The sequence below is a fragment of the Oryzias latipes genome, chromosome 7 (assembly GCF_053564925.1).
Source record: "Oryzias latipes strain Hd-rR chromosome 7, Olatipes_Hd-rR_3.1".
Classification (NCBI taxonomy): domain Eukaryota; kingdom Metazoa; phylum Chordata; class Actinopteri; order Beloniformes; family Adrianichthyidae; genus Oryzias; species Oryzias latipes.
Window position 1 is genome coordinate 5729267 of NC_136243.1, and position 19659 is coordinate 5748925.

Sequence of the window (19659 nt, forward strand, 5' to 3'; positions counted from 1 at the left end):
GTTCAAGAAAGTAAGAAGTTAAACAAAGCAGATCAGGTTCTGTTCATAGACCAGTTCCTCAAGAGGCTTTTCAAACACGCCCCTCCCTGTCGTACCAGGGGCACATACCTGCATGTAACCCTCGAGAGTAAACGTGATCACTTTGAAGGACTCCCAATGAAGCTAAAGTTCAGAAGATGGATGTAAAGCAGTTGATTCCACTTGAAGCGAATGAGATGAAAGCTTTTCCAGCGACTCTGTGAACTGGATTTTGAATGGATGGGATGCTCCTGTCGCTGTGTGCACGGCTGCTTCTCCTCACGCTGGCTGCATGCCTGGCTGCAGTGGGGAAGCTCATTCATCGTGACGAGTTAAGGGAAACCCCTGCTCCGAGAACCCCACCAAACAGACAGATATAGGTCATCGCTGTCATCCAGCACTGTAGCACAAATGCTCAAAAAAACTGTTCCTTCCCCCTGTGGAAAAAACAAATACTATTGACTCCTTCAGAAGGCTTCAACACTTTAATTGACTAAATCTTTTATTCTATGTAAATTAAAAGGGCTACAGTTTCTTGTTGTTCTTATTGTTCTTCTCAGTGTATAGATGTATAAATGTTTACAGAAAAGGCTTGACAGCTTAGTTGTGTGGGACTGGCATGCGTGGTGTGCATTGAGCTTAATCCAGTGTGGGTCCATGGGCAAAACTTGTGCAATTCCCTAGAACTATGTAGCCTCAAGGGGGCCTAAGTCTGGGTCTCCCTGTGCCAGTTCCCAGCCCGGGTAAAATACAGGGCTGGTGCCAGGAAGAGCATGTGTGTCAGAAAAGGGCATCTGGCATAAAAATGTCCACCAAACCACCTGTGCGAGTCAGTGAAAGCTGTGGTGACCCCTGATGGGACACGCCGAATGGTGAACGACATTTCACAGGAAATTATAGTAAAAAAGACAGAGCAACACCAACTGACGGTCTCTATTCTGAAAAGTTTATCTTTGGTGATAAAGTAATGGGGAAAAGTGACATATTTTTGGTTCCATTTGAACACTTTTTGAACGTGCGGCCAAACAACAAAATCCAGCTTTGGACGCACTTAAAGTACATGCGGGGAAAGCAGTAATTTGCCTTCTTCTCTCCCCCCCCCCCCCCCCCAGGCTTGTGAACACTGGACGGGCAGATCAGGGAGCTGGTCCAATGTGCATGTGCTACTGGGGCATCATGACATCACAACGGCTCATTAATTCAAACTGAGAATCTTTGTTGTCAAAATTTGATTGACAGCAATTTCAAAGGAGAAATAATCAGAAATGCAAAAATGACATGATTTTGATTACATTTGTTCTCCTTGTAGATGTCAAAAACTTAAAAAAACCTGATTTTTATCAGAGGGGGACTTTAAGCAAGCAGCTATTCCATGATGAGCTGGTCTAAATATAAACTCATCAGAGGAGGATGTCCTTTCCTTATCAGAGATGTTGGTGTTTATTAAAGACTAGAGGCCTTCCCTGAGACATTAAACATTTCTATGCTGATGATGCGAAGCGTTGTTTTCCTGTTAAACCTAACAAAGCAAAAGCAAAACAAGCAGTGTAGTCTTGAACTCATTAAAGTTGCACTCTGATAAAAATGGCATTTTTGGTGCTTTCAACATGTTTTTGTAGCATTTTTCTCATGATGGAGGACACATTAAGTCCAAAAATTCTCTTTAATCTCTTTATTGAAACTGTGGTAAATTAGGAGCAGATAAACAAACACTGTAGTAAAAGCTTGTAGTTGTGATGTAGAAGCTACTACAAGCCACAAGCTCCCTGCTCTGCTCCATTCTGATCATCCACCTGCAGACAAATAGATCCATGAACGTCTTTGTTTTCCTGGTCTGAGCTGGAATCTGGATCAGAACTGTACGGATGGATAGATCTGATTTTGCTTGCCTCTTTTGTTGCACTGCTAATGTTAGGTTGGGGTTGTGAGGGGCTGTAACAGATGGATTATGGGAAAGGGGCACGCCCACAACTCAGGTGAATTTCTAAAAAAATATTGCTGCTCTGCAGAAACTATGTCCTACAACGACAGTGTTAAAAAAAAGTTTTGGCTTAATACGGCATAATCATGATTAAAAGACCACTGGGAACGCTTTGGCTCTGGTGGTACCTGCAGTGTATCTGCTGTTCGCTGCTGTCCAGAAACGTCCCCCACCTCATGAAACATGTCTGGCACCTGTTACGTTTATGATTGGTCCGAGACCAACACGCCAACTCCATGATCAGTTTTCTGGTCCACAACCTTTACTGCTCAGTAGAGTGATTCCCACCTCCTGCCATCGTTTTCATTTGGATTACACACAGAGAATTCCCGCCTTACCCAGAAGGGTTCCTGAAACGGATCAACAGAACAGTTCATCCAACAACAGAAGCACAAAAGAAGTCGAGTTCTAAGAGAAAGACTCAGTGCATGTTTGTGTTTGCAGTGTAGATGCGTTTGCAGCTCACATGCAGCAGTGATCGTGCTCAGAACATTGGAATGTCGTGACTTTTGGGATAACTGCTCCTTCTTCTGTGTCAGGATGACAGCTCAGTGAGCAGTGAGGCAGAGGCAGAGATGAGCGAGCCCGCGTGGCTAGCAGCAGACTTGGGGAGAGTGACGGAGCTGAGCCCAACACGCCGCGAAGACAGGATGCGCCACAGCCCGCACAACAAGGAGGAGGACGGTAAGGAGCAGCACAACAGTTCAGCTTCAAGTGACTGCAAGAGACAGAGAATGTCTGGAAGAGTTTTCTGACCTGCTTCCTGTAAAGATGGCGCCCACACACACAGGTCTGATCATTTTAATGTTTGTAGTGCTTGGATCTGCGTGTGCTGGAGGCACACACATGCTGGAGGGCCCTTCTGGTTTAATTAGACTGAAAGGTTTCATTTGGAAGTTTGGGTCTGACTTACTGTTTGAGAGTCTGGGTTGCATAAAACCTGACGTCTGATCTGCATGCACCTTACAGAAGCAGCGCTGCGGTTACTTGTGAGTCCTGAATGAACTGGATGACTAATACTTTGTGATGCACATAAAACCAGACCTGCAGTGGAATGGACTATTCCTGACCGGAGACCCCTGGAAGAGCTGGTGTGGTTTGTTTGTTGCAGGTCCGCTGAAAGAAAAGGTCTTGGAAAAGTTCCACAGATGACCCACGGGCAGCACAAAGCAACCTGGGCTTCCATTTCACCAAAGCAGAGCCACAGACTGATGGCCTTTAACACACATTGATGCAGATGGAAGCCCAACCAGCAACAGAACATCTGAAACCTGACATCTGTGCTGAAACATCATTTTTGGGTTGCTACTGATAAATGTTGGGTTGTTTTGACCTACAGGCCATAAAAGGCTTTTTTTTGTTGAATGATTCTATAAAAACCAAAAGTTTCTTTTTGAAATGACTGGCAAAATATGGAACCTCTTCAAAATGTTCTAATCTTTGCAGATGTATGAGTTGTTCAGCTCAGTCGTCGACAGGCAGCTAAGCTACAGGGTTTTTATTCACTACGGCAGGAGGAGGAGGAGGAGGAGATGTGCCTCTGCTGTACGTCTTTTTACTTTCACTCAGTTACCAGACCTCTTCATAGTCCTTTAAGGCATTTATCATTCTGCGTTTATTGTGCAGATAAGTGGTTATCTCAAAGTACTCCGTCTTTTGATGATACATCCACTCAAACATCAGTGCACTGCAGCCATACAGACCTTGAAGAAGCCTCTGATTGCGAAAGGTCCCGTTGCTTTTGGATCCGACTTTTAGACGAAGTGTTTGTGGTCTGGACTGGCTGATCAGACCAAACCATTAGGAGGCTGCTCGCCATTAGGATGCGCTTCTGCCACGGAGGAGCCTGGTCCTGGGAAATGCAGGCTCCAATGCCTCCCAGGACATCCAGAAGCTTCAGTGAGATGTTTTTACGTGGGTTTGGTCACCTGCAGGTCTTAAGATATTTCATACTACATAATGAGAGTAGGAGCTGACTGTGTGAGTCTCTGTCAGAATCCCCTCAAAGATACAGAGGCCAAACTACATCCAGAGGTTGGATCTTTATTTTCTTTTTTTCAGAAGCCGTCCTCCTTGTGCGTTTGCATCAATTGAGCACTCAGTGTTCTGATGCAGTGGTGCTGGGATCAGGACATGGCCTGGAGTTCTTTGTGATGTTGTTTCAAACATGGATGTGTCCTGATTCTCAGACAAAGGCAGATGTATTTTTACGTCTGTACCTTATGGTTGTGCTAACAAATTGGCTCATGGTCAATATCCCACATGTTAACCTAATTTACCGATCTGAACTGAATTCATTCACACATGAATGCATGTTTGACTGCGTGTGCAGTGGTGTTCTAGTCAGCACAGTGCTGCATGCATGCATGTGTTACCGAATAGGATGGACTGAAATCTCCACATGTGGAAATTAACAATTTATGGATTTTAGCTGTTTGACCTGAGGACAGACAGGCAAGCAGACCTGCTCAGGTCCACTTTCCTCACATGTCCATCTGAGTATAGAAACAGCAGATGTTTCTGGAAACCAGCAGGTTGCTGCAGTCTTACCTGCAGGTCAGATGTGAATCACTGTGGACGTGATCTCGTGCCCTGCCTGTTGTGCTGGCGTGGGCCCTCGCAACAGAGCAGAAAATACTCTGGCAGTGCTAGCACAAAGGTCCTAGATGTTATTTTTTTATTTATAATAAAATGTATGAGCCAAACGGGCCTTAGATGCTGTGTTTGTTGACCAGAAGCTGGCTGGTCATCCCAGGTTTCCCGTGCAGCATTTTAACGATAAGTTTTTCAGTTCATTTCTGATTTTGGAAAGATCAGAGTTCCTCTTTGTTTCCCGATTTAATTGAATCATTTGTTACAAAATTTTTTGTGTGTTTGTCAGGGACACTTGTGGGGACTGACTGTGGGGGAAAAAGGGTGTAGTAAAATCACTGTACGACACCAGGACAAGAGACTTGTGAAAGCAGCCAGTCTCTTTAGCCAGAGACTCTAACCACTGCTGATGATGACTCTCCATAATGACTGTGATGGACCGACCCGACCGGAACTGTTGGGCTGAACCTTTGAATTGAATTATGTTAAGAAGAATTTTGAAGTATTCTGCAATAACCCTTGTGCTATCTTTAGATGACCCCCCCCCTTACATTGACGTGTTCTCCCTACCATGACAAAGGTGGATAAAGGTGGAAAGATTTCATGTAATCCATGGACACCATTGAAGATCACAAATCATTGAAGAAAAAAGGTTCAGCGCACTGTCTAGTGGATCTAGATGACCCAACTCCCAACGTTAAAGTGCCGAGGATAGCACAAGGGTTAAGAGAACATCTGAAGAGACATGAAAGGACTTGACACATTTTAATAGTAGTTTAATGAATTTTGCTAAAAGTCTTTATTTTTGTACTTGTACATCTTTTATCCAAACTCCTTTGGCCAATCATGAATGAAAAGTCATGTAATATTAAGTATTTCACACTTTCTTCCCACTTGCGACAGGTTGTAGCAAACACTTATACAACGTATAATAAGTAAGCATGAAGATTTTCACTTTTTCACAACTTCTCCCAATCTTGTGCAATGGGCAAGCAGCTCATTAGTGCTGTTCAAGTGTGCACTATGTGAAGCACGACTGTTAGAAATGAGGAGATTATCACAATCAGTATGACAGAATCATCCGTACGTCATAACTGTGTTGCACCCATGATGCATGACAATCGTGGGTTTCATTTTCATGACGTCTCTTAACCCTTGTGCTATCCTAGGCACTTTATCATTGGGAGTGGGGTCATCTAGACCCACTAGACAGTGCTCTGAATCTTTTTTCTTCAATGATTTGTGATCTTCACTGGTGTCCATGGATTACATGAAATCTTTCCACCTTTATCCACCTTTGTCATGGTAGGGAGAACACGTCAACGGAAGGGTGGGGTCATCTAAGATAGTATAAGGGTTAAGGTGGCCTCTCAATCTTCATGGAAACTGCAGACACACCCTCGCTCCCCTTTAATATGCAGTCGCCCCTCTCTGTGACCCTCTATGGGCCCGGACAACCCAAAACCTGCAACACCCAAATGGGTTAAATGCGTGCCACTAAGGCTTTAAATGCAGACCGGAAGCGGACAACAGCTGATAAACGATTAGTCTCATGTTCATGTTTACTAAAACCACACAGGAAAAAAACACCTTCTGCCACTTTGCACACGGCACAGCAAAGCAGGAAATATAGATGCAGCAAAGCAAATGTCATAAACTGAAGTAGAGAAATGGATACAAAACTTGAATCACTTTGCAGGTGTGTCTGCACTAGCAGGACTCAAACATTTGACTTGCAAATAATAATCAATATCTATTTTTTGGTTTAAAGGTCATGATGTTGGAGTTGTAACAGATCCTAGCAGATGCATAGATTAATGTTTTTTTACTTGTTTGACTTGTGATTGTGGGTGAAAGGGCTGCAAAGCTTCACATAGTCCTGTCTGTCTGTCTGTCTGTCAGTCAGTATGGATGTTTTAGGAGCTGGAATGTGACCTGAGATCTGATGCAGATGTTGGAGTCTTAGCAGGACCTGCAGGATCAGTAACCCTTGAATCGTTCTGAGCTCCTCACATCACATCTCTGCCGTCACTAAAGACAAAAAAGCAGCCTGCAATGAGCTGATCTGCTGGCCTGTCCTGCACGTGTACGTGCCACACACACACACACACAAACACGCACGCAAACACGCACGCACGCACACACACACTCACACACACACGTTCACGCATCCATCGATGTCTGCACAAATCTAAGAATGCACAGTCGACACACAGATGCACACACTCTCCTCAGCAGTGGGCTCAGCCTAATGCAGTCAGCCCTGCACAGAAAGTAGGCCAGAGGAAAACAAACGACAGGAACACTTTTATCCCCCTCCTCTTAACCTCGCTCCTGCTCCTCTAAGTCCTGGGGGGGTTGAGAGGTCTGGAGTACAGGCTGGATCAGGGGGATGGAGGTCAAGCTTCCAGCAGAATTAGGCAGACAACAGAGCTCTGGGTTAAATCCTAGCTCTCCCTCTGTTGCCTTAAAGTTTGAGTGGCCTCCATCAGTAATGGCTTTCCCAACCAGTACTGTCTGCAGCTGAGGTTTGCTGCTAGGGTTGTTGCTCAGCACATAACTGAGTTTGATGAAGCCACAGCACCACAGTAAAGATGGAGGAAAGCACAGAGCAGACTGGCTGCTCAAAGATGGACACAAAGCTGATGCTGAGCACAATGAGGAGTCAACAATCGACTGTATGTGAGAGGTGGACTGAGTGGGTGGGACGTCACCCATAGAAAATAGTTTACATCCAGCTCCAACGAAATGAAGTCAATTCAGTCACCATTTTTTCACGAATTGGACGCTGCAATGTTGGAGCCAGACGACAGTGATTGGTCTGAGTCGGTCTGAGTCAACATTTCAATTCAATTCAATTTTATTTTTTTAGCCCAAATTTACAACAACAGTCGTCTCGATGGGCTTCGTATCTGTAATTGAAGAAGTAAAACATAAAATTAAAAGGATCATGAAGACATAGAATTCAATAGGAAAAAACTAAATTGAACTGACTAACCTAAACTGGACATCCCTGCCCTTAGACCCTCCTCTGTAAAGAAAAACTCCTAAAAAAAACGGATTCCGGAAAAAACGAAGAAACCTCAGGGGTGTCCACATGAAGGAGGGATCCTCCCCCAGGACGGACAGGCAATTGACCAGAACTCATAGAGAAGAATTAACTTATCTAACCCTACAACTACACATTTAAAGTCCAGCAGACGAGCTTCATCCAGATGGAGTTGGGGGGACAGTCAGGGGCGTGAGTGGAGCCGGATCCACAGCCAGGTGTAGGAACAGAGCAGAGACGAGCCAGAGACAGGAACCACAGCCAGGTGTAGGAGCAGTTGTAGAGGCAAGCCAACATTTCTATGCCAACCACTCTCACCAATCAGGAGTGAGTTTGTTGGAAGTCTACACCTGACTACCACCTCAAAGCTAAATCCGTCAAACATCATGAACGTTCAACATGTGACCACCTCCTTTTACTGAGGCATCTGATTGGTCAGTTTAGAACTTGAATAACTTACACTACAGAAAAAATATGAAAAAAGAGGATTATCAAGAACTTGTTAAAAAAGGTATCAGAGCAAGAATATTTCTTCTGACAAATGGAATGACTAACAGCTGTTTATTTCTTCATAGCATAGGGATGTAGGGGGGAAAAAAACGATTCAGCGATATATGGCTTGGCGAAGCTTCAACTCTTCTTTCAGGGGTTTTGTGGAAAAGCAGCACTGCTCCAGGACCTCAGCATGCTTCCTCTTCAGCCACTCCCTGTAGCTTCAGCAAAAGTGTTTGTTATTCCATCATTTGCCGGAGTGTTTGTTAGCGTCGGTGGAGGATGCTTTCCACTGTGCAGAGTACAGCAGCTGCTTAATTATTAACTCCCCCTCAAGATTCAGATGTGCAGCTATGCAATTATGATTACAAACGCCAGCGTACACGGTGTGTTTTATCCACCGGTCGCTGGGAGAATGGGTTCAGCTGCACCTGAGTGCGGCCTGTTGGCATGTTAATACTGTGTTCATTTGTGGGTTTTTTGTTGTTCACAGTAATTAGACGGTTGTGGTGCAGCCTGCAGCTTCCTGCCCGGCCGTAATGAGGCGTGCAGCTGTGACGTGAGCGCAGCTCTGCCCTCTTCCCGCTGCCAGGTGAGGCTCTGCAGGAGCTCCAGATCACCATGAACGGCTTCTCAGAGCAGTGAAGCATGGAGATTACACTGACGGATTTAATGAGACACCATGGTGATGATGATGATGGCTTGGTTGTAATAGTGTGTAGAGGTTTTGTAGTAACTGTCATTGAGAATGCTGTGATATATTTTATCCATCCTACCAGTTATTGTCATTGGATAACAACACTGAGTACAATGTAAAAACTGCAATGCTCAGTGAATTTTTTCCCTAAAGTCAAAGGAAGTACATGGAAGTACTACGACCCACAGCAGGTCAACCCCTTACGTGTGCATGTGATTAAGGCGACGGGCATTTGATTGTGAATGCAGTCACTTATAGTTCTCAGAAACACAATAATATGCAGCGGTTCACAGAGGCAGGTTCCAATTATCAGCGTTTCCAACATGTTTTTTTCGTGCTCAGCCTATTTCTATTTTTCATTGTCTTTCTCCATCAGTGAGGGGGTGGGAGGTGTGAAAGGAGTGGGGGGTTGTGTGTAGGTACGGGGAGGGGGGCCCTATTTTAATTTTTATGCTTGTTTTATATTATTTATTTTGTTTTGTTTTAATGTAAAGCGATTTGTGTTATATTTTATGTGAAAAGTGCTTTAATAATAAAGTTTGATTTGATTAGATAAGCAAAAATCTGTTTTTGGCAAATTGCACTACACAAAATTTTAATTTGAATGATTTGATAATGTAGCGGATGGCTCACATGAGAAACCAGGGTTCGATACCCAGGGAGTGCAATGAGCCTCACAGTCTGGGTCCATGGGCCAGACCCTTTGTGTTCCAGCCGAACTATGTAGCAACAAGGGGTCCCAAGTCTGGGTCTCCCTGTGGCGGTCCTCAGCCCGGATAAAATACAGGGTTGTGTCAGGAAGGGAATCTGGTGTAAAAATGTCTGCCGGACCACCACTGTGGTGACCCCTGATGGGATGTGCTGAAAGGTGAATAACAAATTCCTAATCTGATTCTTTAAGGAAATGTGGTTTCACATCTTCAGAATTCTAACCTGCTTAGCCTTTTTTCATCTAATGTGGAGGCTTGGAGGCTTGGAGCCTTGTCAGCGACCACAGTGCAGTTTGAGGTGTGTGTGTGTGTGTGTGTGTGTGTGTGTGTGTGTGTGAGTGTGTGAGTCGAGCTTTAAGGCTTTCAACTTTTTATTGTTTTATGGTTTCAACAGTTGACTGTGTCCAAAGGTTGGCTCCATAAAATGTGTCCCAACGTGAAATTTGGACCCGCCGTTATCAGACCGCCGTCATTACTCCTGCAAAAATTACCACCAAACCCCCCCCCCACCTCACACACGGAGCAGTGTTTTACGGCAGCCAAGCAGATCGGGATATGCATGTGTGTTTATTAATATTATTTTGATTTATTTGTCCTTTTCTGTTGGGTTTTTTAGTTTTTCTACTTCCTATTGGTGCTGGGACATCATTACCCCCCCCCACACCCCCACCCCCACCACCACCATTCTGATGACCTCTGCTGTGACATGTATGGGTGGGAGGGTCATATGTGTTGTAAAACCAACGTAAACATGTACGTTCATGTCAGTGTGGAGCACAAAGTTCTTCAAATGAAACCTTCAGACAGATGCACAGAAGCTGTCTGTGTGGGAGGATGGAAATGGAAATACGGGCTTTCAAAGCACAGAGGCTGCAGCACTAAGTTCATCTACTGCTGTAAAATGCAGATCCCCCCCCCCCCCCCCACCCTCAAACTTCTTTATGGTTATCTGCATCATTCATCTCTTGCCAGTAAACTCACACATTCCTGACTGTTTGTGTTAAGATGTTGCATATCTTCATGAGGTTTCTGTGTGGGGAGGGGTAAAGGTCAGGCCGCTGCTCCGAAATTCCTCTCTGGATGTTTCTAACCAGGGAACAAACAACCACACTCATCCAGCATCTATAAAGCTTTACCCCAGGCCAGAATAAAAGTCCTATAGAATGTCTTGTTTGATGCACAGTGTACTTGGTAACCTTCACATGGTTGTCAAGGAAACATTTCCTCTACTCTCCATGGAGATTCTGCGGCCACATTTTCTTTTTCCGATTCACGCGGAGGGTTTTGGTTCTGAAAGTTGATGCAGAGACTCGTGTTTGGATAATCACGCCAGGATTCAAATGTCTCTGAATGACAGCACGCTGAATGTCCACCACACCTTTACAAGATTCTTCTGTTCTAAGTGTAGACCCTGATGGAGCCAGATTGAGTCAACATTAAGCCCCATTTTCACATGTTAATTTCAGGGAAAACATGAGAAATCTGAAATTGTGGCTCAGATGCTGGACCTCTGTGGGAGTCAGCTGTACTAAACTCCTTGAGGAGAGATTGAAGCCAAATGATGCAGACACAAATAGTGCTCCGAAAGTCCCAGCTAAGATTGTTTGTTTCTTTTTGCTCCTGCAGGAATGTGGACTGTTTCTGTGTGTGGGAGTGCAGCACAGAGCCAGGTCAAAAAGGAGAGCAGCTCCATAGTCTGGGTCTTTGTATTCTTCAAGTAGTCTGTCTATATGTTACTGTGTGAGTGGGAGGCAGGCAGTGGGGAAAGGCAGGGAGTGGCTTGCAGCATTATCCTTCACCTCTCAAGGCCACAGAGGAGCCACACATGCAGGGAAACAGCTCTTTAACAGTTTCTGATCCACCCTGCCCAAGAAGGTCGTAGCTCTTCAAATGTGGGGCGTTGGCACGGCAGGTGCATCATTGTAAAGAAACAGAAATACGCAGGAATAAACCAATGGGATCCAGCTGTGCTTCTCTATAAGCTGGGACTGCACTCACCTGCAGATTTGACATGCTCTGCGACTGCAGCAGCCAGCCCTGTGTGCACATCTGTCACACCATCTTATGCAACATGAACACTTTTGACCTCCTCCTAAATGAAAATTAAAAAAAAAGCTGCTCATAGGGATATTAAAATTGTTATCATTGAGTGGAGCAACAACAAATGGGGAGTAGTTTGACTTTGACAGATTTCCTTCTCTGCCTCGTTTCCCAGAGGGCTGAGCTCAGAACCAATCAGTGAGCCGGCTTTCCTCATGCCTTAGTGCAGCTGACCACAGTGCAGAGCTGAGCTCTGGCCTCCACGGACTTATAAAACATCTTCATCCATTTTTAACAGATGTTAGATGATGCCGGTCGTAGAAAGCACATCCTGCTCATCCTTTCCATGTGCAGCGGCATGAAGCTTGTTGTCAAACATCATGTCAGGGTCCTGTAGGTTACTTCCACACATGCAGCTCTGTTATGGAGCCTCACCTTTAATGGAGTTTTACTGGCAAAGGCACATGCAGCTGTGTGTTTGGAGGCTCTTTCTCATTATGTGTGAAGTGCATGACATGTCAGCAGGCCACGATGAGGTCAAAAGCCATTTCTGACTCCCAAGTGTTTCATTTGGTTTTGTTCCAAACGTTGTGACTCGTTGAGGAGAAGAAGAGACGTGTGTTTGAAGACGGACTCACCTGAGGCCACAGAACCCTTCATGTTGTGGCTGGAAGACGCTGCTTTGAGCAGCAAACACAGGTGATCAGTCGCTCAGAAACAAGTCAGTGAGAAGTGCACAGCAGATGGTGCTTTTTGTGACACGCCTGAAGTTGTGAGTGAAGTAGGTCATGAGGGCAGACCAGTGCAGCCTCAGACTCGTGTGAGCGGCTTACCTCCACAGAGGCGTTGTTTTTCTCCACTGTCTGTGGATCTGCTCGACATCAGCGCCAAACGGTTTTGTGGAGATTTGTGAAGGATGTGTTTGCAGCAGACATATTCCTGTTCATAACTTTCCAAACATTCAGAATAAAAGCATTTTAGTTGTCATTACATAACACCGTGTTTTCTGTCTGTTGCTCATAACCCCTGTCAGCAGATTTACTGCCATAATACGCTCAGGAAACGCGGTGAAAAACATCGCACCTCATCTCATGACAGGTTTTATTACAAATGATTGGTTTACATGATGAACTACTTCAGGTAAATTATGTCAGGGGAGCAGCGGATCAGAAAACTCACGCTTCAGAGGCCCGGTTCGGATCAACTTTTGGATCAGTAAAAAGGAAAAAAGCAGGACAAAATAACAAGACAGAAGCTCAGCATAAATGAGTACACCCCATTTAAAAAGTACTCACTTAATCAGCTGCTCAATGAACAAAATAAACATGGAACACTTCTTTGACTCCATAACATGAAATCAAGGTTAATGATCAAATCTGCTATTTTGAATGAGCACCATGGTTTTTAAGGACAGCACCAAGTCTTCTAGGCATGGAATGAACAAGTTGGCGACATATTGCAACATTTATCTTTGTCCAGTCTTCAAGAAGATCCTGGATGGAAAGTGATGCTCTACTTGTTCTTTAGAATTCTCTACAGGTGTTGGATTGGGTTAAGATCAGGAGACATACTTGGCCATTTGATCACCTTCACCCTGTTCTTCTGCAGAAATGCAGCAGTAGCTTTAGAAATGTGTTTTGGATCATTGTCGTGTTGGTGAAGTGCTCAACGACCAAGTGTATGAGGTGATGGCAGCATCTTGTCCTTCTGTCTAGAGCAGTACATTGTTGAGTTCATGATCCCATCAATGAAATGCAGCCCCCCCCCCCCCCCCCCCCCTCCACACACACACCAGCATCACTCATGCAGGCCACATTAGGACACTCACTGTCACCGCCATGTTTCACTGTAGGAACCATGCATTTTCTTTGAAATCCTCACCTGACGCCATACAGTTTTAAAACCATCAATTCCAAAAAGGTGATTCTTGTCTCATCACTCCAGAGTATTGAGCCCCAGTAGTCTTCATCTTTTTCAGCATGGGGTCTAGCAAATTTTAGGCGTGCTTTTTTGTGCATGGGCTTTAGGAGAGGCTTCCTTCATGGACGATGACCATGCATGTCATTCGTCTGCAGTGTGCGCCGTATGATGTCACGGGAAACAGTCACTCCAGTTTGGCTTTCTACTGCTTTAGCTTGCTGCAGTGAAGTTGCATGGCGGTCTTCTTTAACTCTTCTCATCAGAAGACGCTCCTGTTGAGATGTTAGCTTACGTGGACGGCCTGGACATCTCTGTAGGATGGTTGCACTTCCATCTTTATTCAATGTTTGGATCACTTAAGTATTTTGACTGATGTGTAAAGCTTTGCTGATCTTCTTGTAGTTCTCACCCTTCTTGTCCAAAGAAATAATTTCCCTTCTCAGATTTTGTGACATTTATTTTCCGTGGGAAGCCATTGCTGACAGCGTGAAATGGGAAGGGCTGTTCTTTGTTAAAAAAATGCCCTTTTCTAGTCACCTGTGTGCTGGACACCTCTTAAATGAATCATTAGACTCCCCTGTGTTTGAATGCATGTAACGGTAATTAGAATTTGGTAGTCTTAAGTTTGGCTTTTCTCCTAAGACTATGACTGTAGTGAACTCATTTTTACAAAATGGGCTTGAATTAATTTGTTTGGAAAATCACTTTTTTTTTGTGTGCATATGATCATATGTTGTTTGTAACCAATGTCCCACCTTTGGAGGTGTATTTTGTAGTTTAATATTTCACAGAAAATGTTGATTCTAAAAAAAACACCAAAGATTTCCTGACTAATGTAGTGGGGATTACTCATTTATGATGAGCATTGTTTATATAAGAATCAGAAAACACACGAATGAACACAAGATATTCCTACATATACAAAATACTCAAAATATCCATATTTACAAATCAAAATGCATTCTGGTGCATTGCATCTTAAGAAAAAGAAAGTCTATAAAATAAAAAACGTAAGGCATGCCAGAACTCATGAACCCAGACATGGAGACGTGTTTTTATTGATTCTTTTTTTTACAGAGCACCTCAAAATAAATAAAAACATCTGATCTCCCGTCATCATCTTCTTTCATCGTCTTTCATGATGTAGCGATGAAAAACATTTGACGGTTGCTCCTCCCACAGCGAGGGGAGCGTCACTTTTATGGACACACTTTTGGACAAGCGTCCAGCAGCGACTTTGACACGTCCAAACAAAGGTGGCGGATGGAAATTTGACAATCGAATCGCATTGGGTTTGAATGCCGCAATACCACTTTGTACACTGACCTTCTGCCACCGTCATTATAGCTGAATAGGAAGGCAAAGCGCTCCCATGTGGCTGATTTAGATGATGTGCTTGTGGTGTGCCACACGTGTGGCTGTATAGCCATAATCTGTTACTCTCCTAAATTCTAAATCCTGAAAAAAGATTAATTTACAGATAAGAGAGTAGAACAGGGAGTCTTTCAAGATCTGAGGGTCTTTGGGAAATGATTGGAAGAGTGGCAGCATGTATCTGGTCTTCACTGGGCAGAAATAGGGGGAGAAAGGCTGTCTCTCGCTCATTGTCATACCTAAAACATTAGCCGCCATGTTTCTGCTCTGCTGGGCTCTGTGGCATGTGGCACAGTCAGTTGTGCCTGTGTCATGTGATCTGTGCCGTTCAGTACCAAGCCCCGCCTCCTCTGCGTCCCTCGGTGCAGGGTGTCTCTTTTCTCCTCTGGTGCTGCGTCTCCTCTCTTTCCCTCCTCCTTCAGAGTATCCTCCTCTCCCCAGAGAGAGACCCCCCCACCCCGTGGGTGATACCATCCTGGAGGAGGGGCTTCTTTTCCTCTCTGCCGGTTGCCCGTACCCTTCCCTTATTTACATGAATCAGTGGAGTTTCATCCGTTTCTGTTTACAGACGCAGATCTGAGTAAGCATGAAAACACAATATTTTCTCTGGACTAAATCCAAGCCTGCTGCCCCAAATACTAAACCCACCAGATGTGGATTAAACCACAGCCATACATTGTCTCAGCATCCTTCTGGACTAAAAAAAAAAAAAGGCAACACCAGGCAGTTGTTTAAAAGGCTGCTGAGAATTTTATTTTCTTTTGAGGAAAGAGCTTGAGGAGTTTTCTGGAGCGTTTTAATTTTTTATCCAATTCCCCCGGAAATATTTTTAGGAAAGCAGCACAGAACAGAACGGCTTCACAGAAATCATACATTTCCTTTGAAAATCTGTAATATTTTAGAAATGAAATAAGAATAATTATGCTGTTCATCTGGTTTTCCTATTGTTTTTTTTCTTCAAAGATTTTTATGAATTGACCTCTATTGTGTTCCTCTGAGTTAGGGGGATAGTGATGATGATGATGAGATCCTTTTTGAAGCATTAACCGAACTTCAGATGAAGCTGCCCAGAGGTTGACCTGTACTGGTGCTGCAGGTTTTTGGGTGGCCCAGAGGGTCTTAGAGAGGACCAGCTGAGGGACGTCACGAACATGGACCGTACCATTGTCATGTGTGTGTTACGTGCATTGTGAAGTAGGGTTAAGGTTAATACGAGTTACACGCACCTATGGCGTACGGGTGATGCTGTCGTACGGCGTGTCAAAGTTGTTAGTAAGGTGTAAGGTACTGACCGCACACAAATGCTGCACGCACGGAGCGTGCACGTGATACACTAGTGCCCGTAGGACGCCTGCAGGATGTCCACACAACTTCACTGAAATGATTTCCTCATTACTTACAGTCGTGCTTGAAGGACCAGCACCTTTCACTTCAGCAGCACTAGCAGGATCCTTACGCAGTGTGCAGGGTGGTGTGTGTGTGTGTGTGTGTGTCTGTGTGTGAAAAGGTTAAAAATCAGTACGACACGCCTGCGCCTCACCTGCTGCACCTTCACCTGCTGGTTGAGTATTCACTGCAACCTGTGACTGGCAGCGTGCCTGTAGAAGAAATGTGCTTGAACATTTCCTCCAAATGTCCATGACCTTGATATTCCTCTGGGCCACCTGCGTGTCCCGTACTGGTGTGCCTATTTTTCATCTGCAGACGGCTGGTAAGGGAATGGTGACTAAGACATTAAGTGCATCTAGCTATTAACACTGGAACACGCCCACTTGAAAAGCTTTGCTCTTTTTTTGGTGTGACCCCTGTGGTCAAAAATAGAAGAACAGTTCCTCCAAATCAGTGCATTTGTGTGTCTTTATCATCTTTTTCATTGAGCATCAGAAGATGGCTGTGCTCTCAGCCTCCCTAAAGCCCACAGTCAGCACTAAAGCAAAGAAGAACTTGCTGAAAGCAGACACTGTCTGGGTGAGAGTCTCTATTGAGTTCATGCTCATATATCTGTAAATGAAGCAAAAGTAACAGCGACTCTTTCTAACCACTCAGATGCTCCTTGTGTTGCTCTGGCAACACATTCAAAGGAGCAGAGGCTGTCTGAGATGCAGATTGGGGTACTGAGCATGCTCAGAACGTGCTTGCAGACAGTCCCATGCCGCTGTTTTGTTTGAGATGACTTCCTGCCTCCTCCCTGCTGCCCACATGATGCAGCATGGTGACCGCCGGAAGGAGGTGGAGGAGGGATCACTGGAGAAAGTTAGACTGCTCTCAGGTCAGACAGTTCACAGCTAAACCCTCCCCCAGAAACACCTCTGGGTGGTGATAATAACGAAAGCAACAAGCGTGTGTGTGTGTTAGTGTGTACATGTGTAGGGGTCTTTGTGTTTGGGGAACCGGGTGTTTCTGGAGCTTCCAGTGTCTCAGTGATGTGTGGGAATGAACACAGAGGATTACATGTCATTAAGCGGTGAGATTGATCTGTGCAGCTTGAGACTGCGATCAGCAGGATTACGTCTGAGTCCCTGCTGCGTTCAGGTCCTGCTGATGGACTCAGACCAGAGGCAGGCTGAAATATGCAGCCTCTTCAGTTCCCAACATGCCGTCTGTTAACTGCAGTTTGATAGGGAACTGTTGCTGAATCAAAGGTTTTAATCACCCATGCTGGCTAAAACCAGGGCTGTGTATATAATATGTGTCATGACCATTGAGTGTATATAAAGAACTGGATTGAAAGAGTGTGACGTCCCCCAGAGAAAATACCCGACCTCTGGCACCAGCCAAATTAACCCAATTCAGTCGCCATTTTGCTGCATGACGGGCGCCGCCATGTTGGAGCCAGATGACGGTGAGAGGTATGAGGGGGTCAGAGTTGATGTTTCTATGGCAACTACTGTCACCAGTCAGGAGTGAGCTTGTTGGAAGTCAACACCCCTTCCACTAAAAGTGGCTTTGGAGAATCTGTCAATCAAATGTTTGAGGTGGGGGCCAGTGGGCACCACAGGCTGTTACTGAGGCATCTGATTGGTCAGCTTAGAACTTGAATAACTTGCAACGAAAAAAATATCTCTATAGAAATCGATGGCATTTTGGCTTCTTGGAGCCGGCAGGTACTTCCTGCTTTTTCTCTTTATCTCTGCTGGATCTTCTCCTTCCTGTGGATAACATGAGAGTCAGATAGAGACACAAACAGTTGGAAAAGACAGGCCCCAGCAGGCAGGAATAGGGTCTTCTCCGTTTGTGGCAGATGCCATCTTGGCTTCAGACCCCGTCGCAGTCTGGCCTCAGGCGCCGTCGAGCCGCCCCCCAGGCTTCCTGTGAGGAACAGCCGTTGGAGGAGATGACCTGGAGTGTGGAGGGACTCCACAAGAACAAAGGCTCTTCACACCAACAGGCAGAGCCCTTTGTGAGAGCATGTGCTGCGCTGGCGTGTCATGTTGGCATGGCAGCTCTCTGGTGGGATGCCCTTTCCATCCCATTAGCCAGGTGAGTGACTGCCGGAAGCCGCCATTACTCTGCTGATTTTGGATTAGAGCACGACAGCTATTATGTCACCTCCTCATCCTCCTCGCTGGTGGGGGTGAATTCCATCATGCCGGCCCCCCTGTCTGCTGTGCGGTGCAGCCTCCAGACTCGTGTGTGACTGACGCAGTGGAAACGTCTGCTGTGGTCTCCCTTCTCTCCAGCGTGGATCATTGTTAGACGGTCCAGACGTCTGACTCTGTGTTGTGACTTTGTACAGCAACCAAACATCAAATCAATTCTGTGACTCAGAACAGTAACCATGGCAGCAGTCTGCACCAACACACAGGGAATCATTTCTATAAGTGTGTGTAAAAGAATTACACATGAATATATATATATATATATATATATATATTATAAGACTTATTTATACAAGCCAATTTGTAAAGAAGTTTGCCTTAAAGACTAAACACAAAAAATGTTTTTGGGTGAATCGAGTCAAAGGTCAAAGTACTTCTGTGTTTTACAAATCCCTGTAGAAGTATGTCGGTGAATTTTCAATGTTATCCTTCATACTGAGCCTGAAACTGGATAACAGATTTTTTTGAATGCTGACCTGATAAACTATTCTAACCTCTAAAGTGCGACCGGTTTGGGTTCAATGACACAAAAAACTGAAAGTGGAAGAGGACTGTCTGCAGGGAGAAGTTAGGGTTGTCTGTGTGAACAAAGGATCTCTGATGGGCCTGTGTGTGTGTTTTAGTGTGTGTGGGTGTGTGTGTGTGTGGGTGGGTGTGTGTGTGTGTGTGATCAGTGGCAGGCTGTGACAGCAGTGTCTTTGTTGCATGTCTGCTGACTGTACCATCCTCCCGTCTCGTTCTCCTGACCTCCAGCACCTCCTCACACTGGGCAGCCTTATACCTCACAAAGCCCCCCCCCCCCCCCCCCACCACCACCACCACCACCACCACCACACACACACACTGTCCTTCTATCAGCAAACACGTCCGTGATACTTCAGTATTTAGTGTTTTTTTTTACCAATCCTGAAATGACGGATGAAAGAGGCCAACTGATTTCCCTCGTCTGTCTGGCTGAACAGAGGTGCCTTTTTTAGACCAGGCAGGAAGATGACAATATGATATGTTCAATAATCTTTAAAGTGTGCATCTTTTTCAAAGTTGTTCTTCTAGAAATTGTATTTTTTGCATCATTTGGTGCAGTGTGTGTGAGCCTGCTTGCTGCAGGAGGAATGAGACACCAAGCGACATGTTGCCCCAATAGAATTCTGCTCTTTGACTGAATAAGAGACCTGGACTGAGTGGCC

The 19659-nt window shown here is 45.0% G+C and overlaps 1 protein-coding gene across 2 annotated transcripts in view; it reads left to right on the top strand.

Moving 5' to 3' along the window:
* The window catches only part of LOC101169180 (nucleolar protein 4-like), a 121344-nt gene that overhangs the window by 72931 nt on the left and 28754 nt on the right, over window positions 1-19659 (top strand). For both annotated transcript variants that reach the window (XM_023957018.2, XM_078950100.1), the window contains one exon: window positions 2539-2683. In XM_023957018.2, the coding sequence (XP_023812786.1) occupies window positions 2539-2683 (145 nt within the window). The remainder of the gene's footprint in view (window positions 1-2538; window positions 2684-19659) is intronic.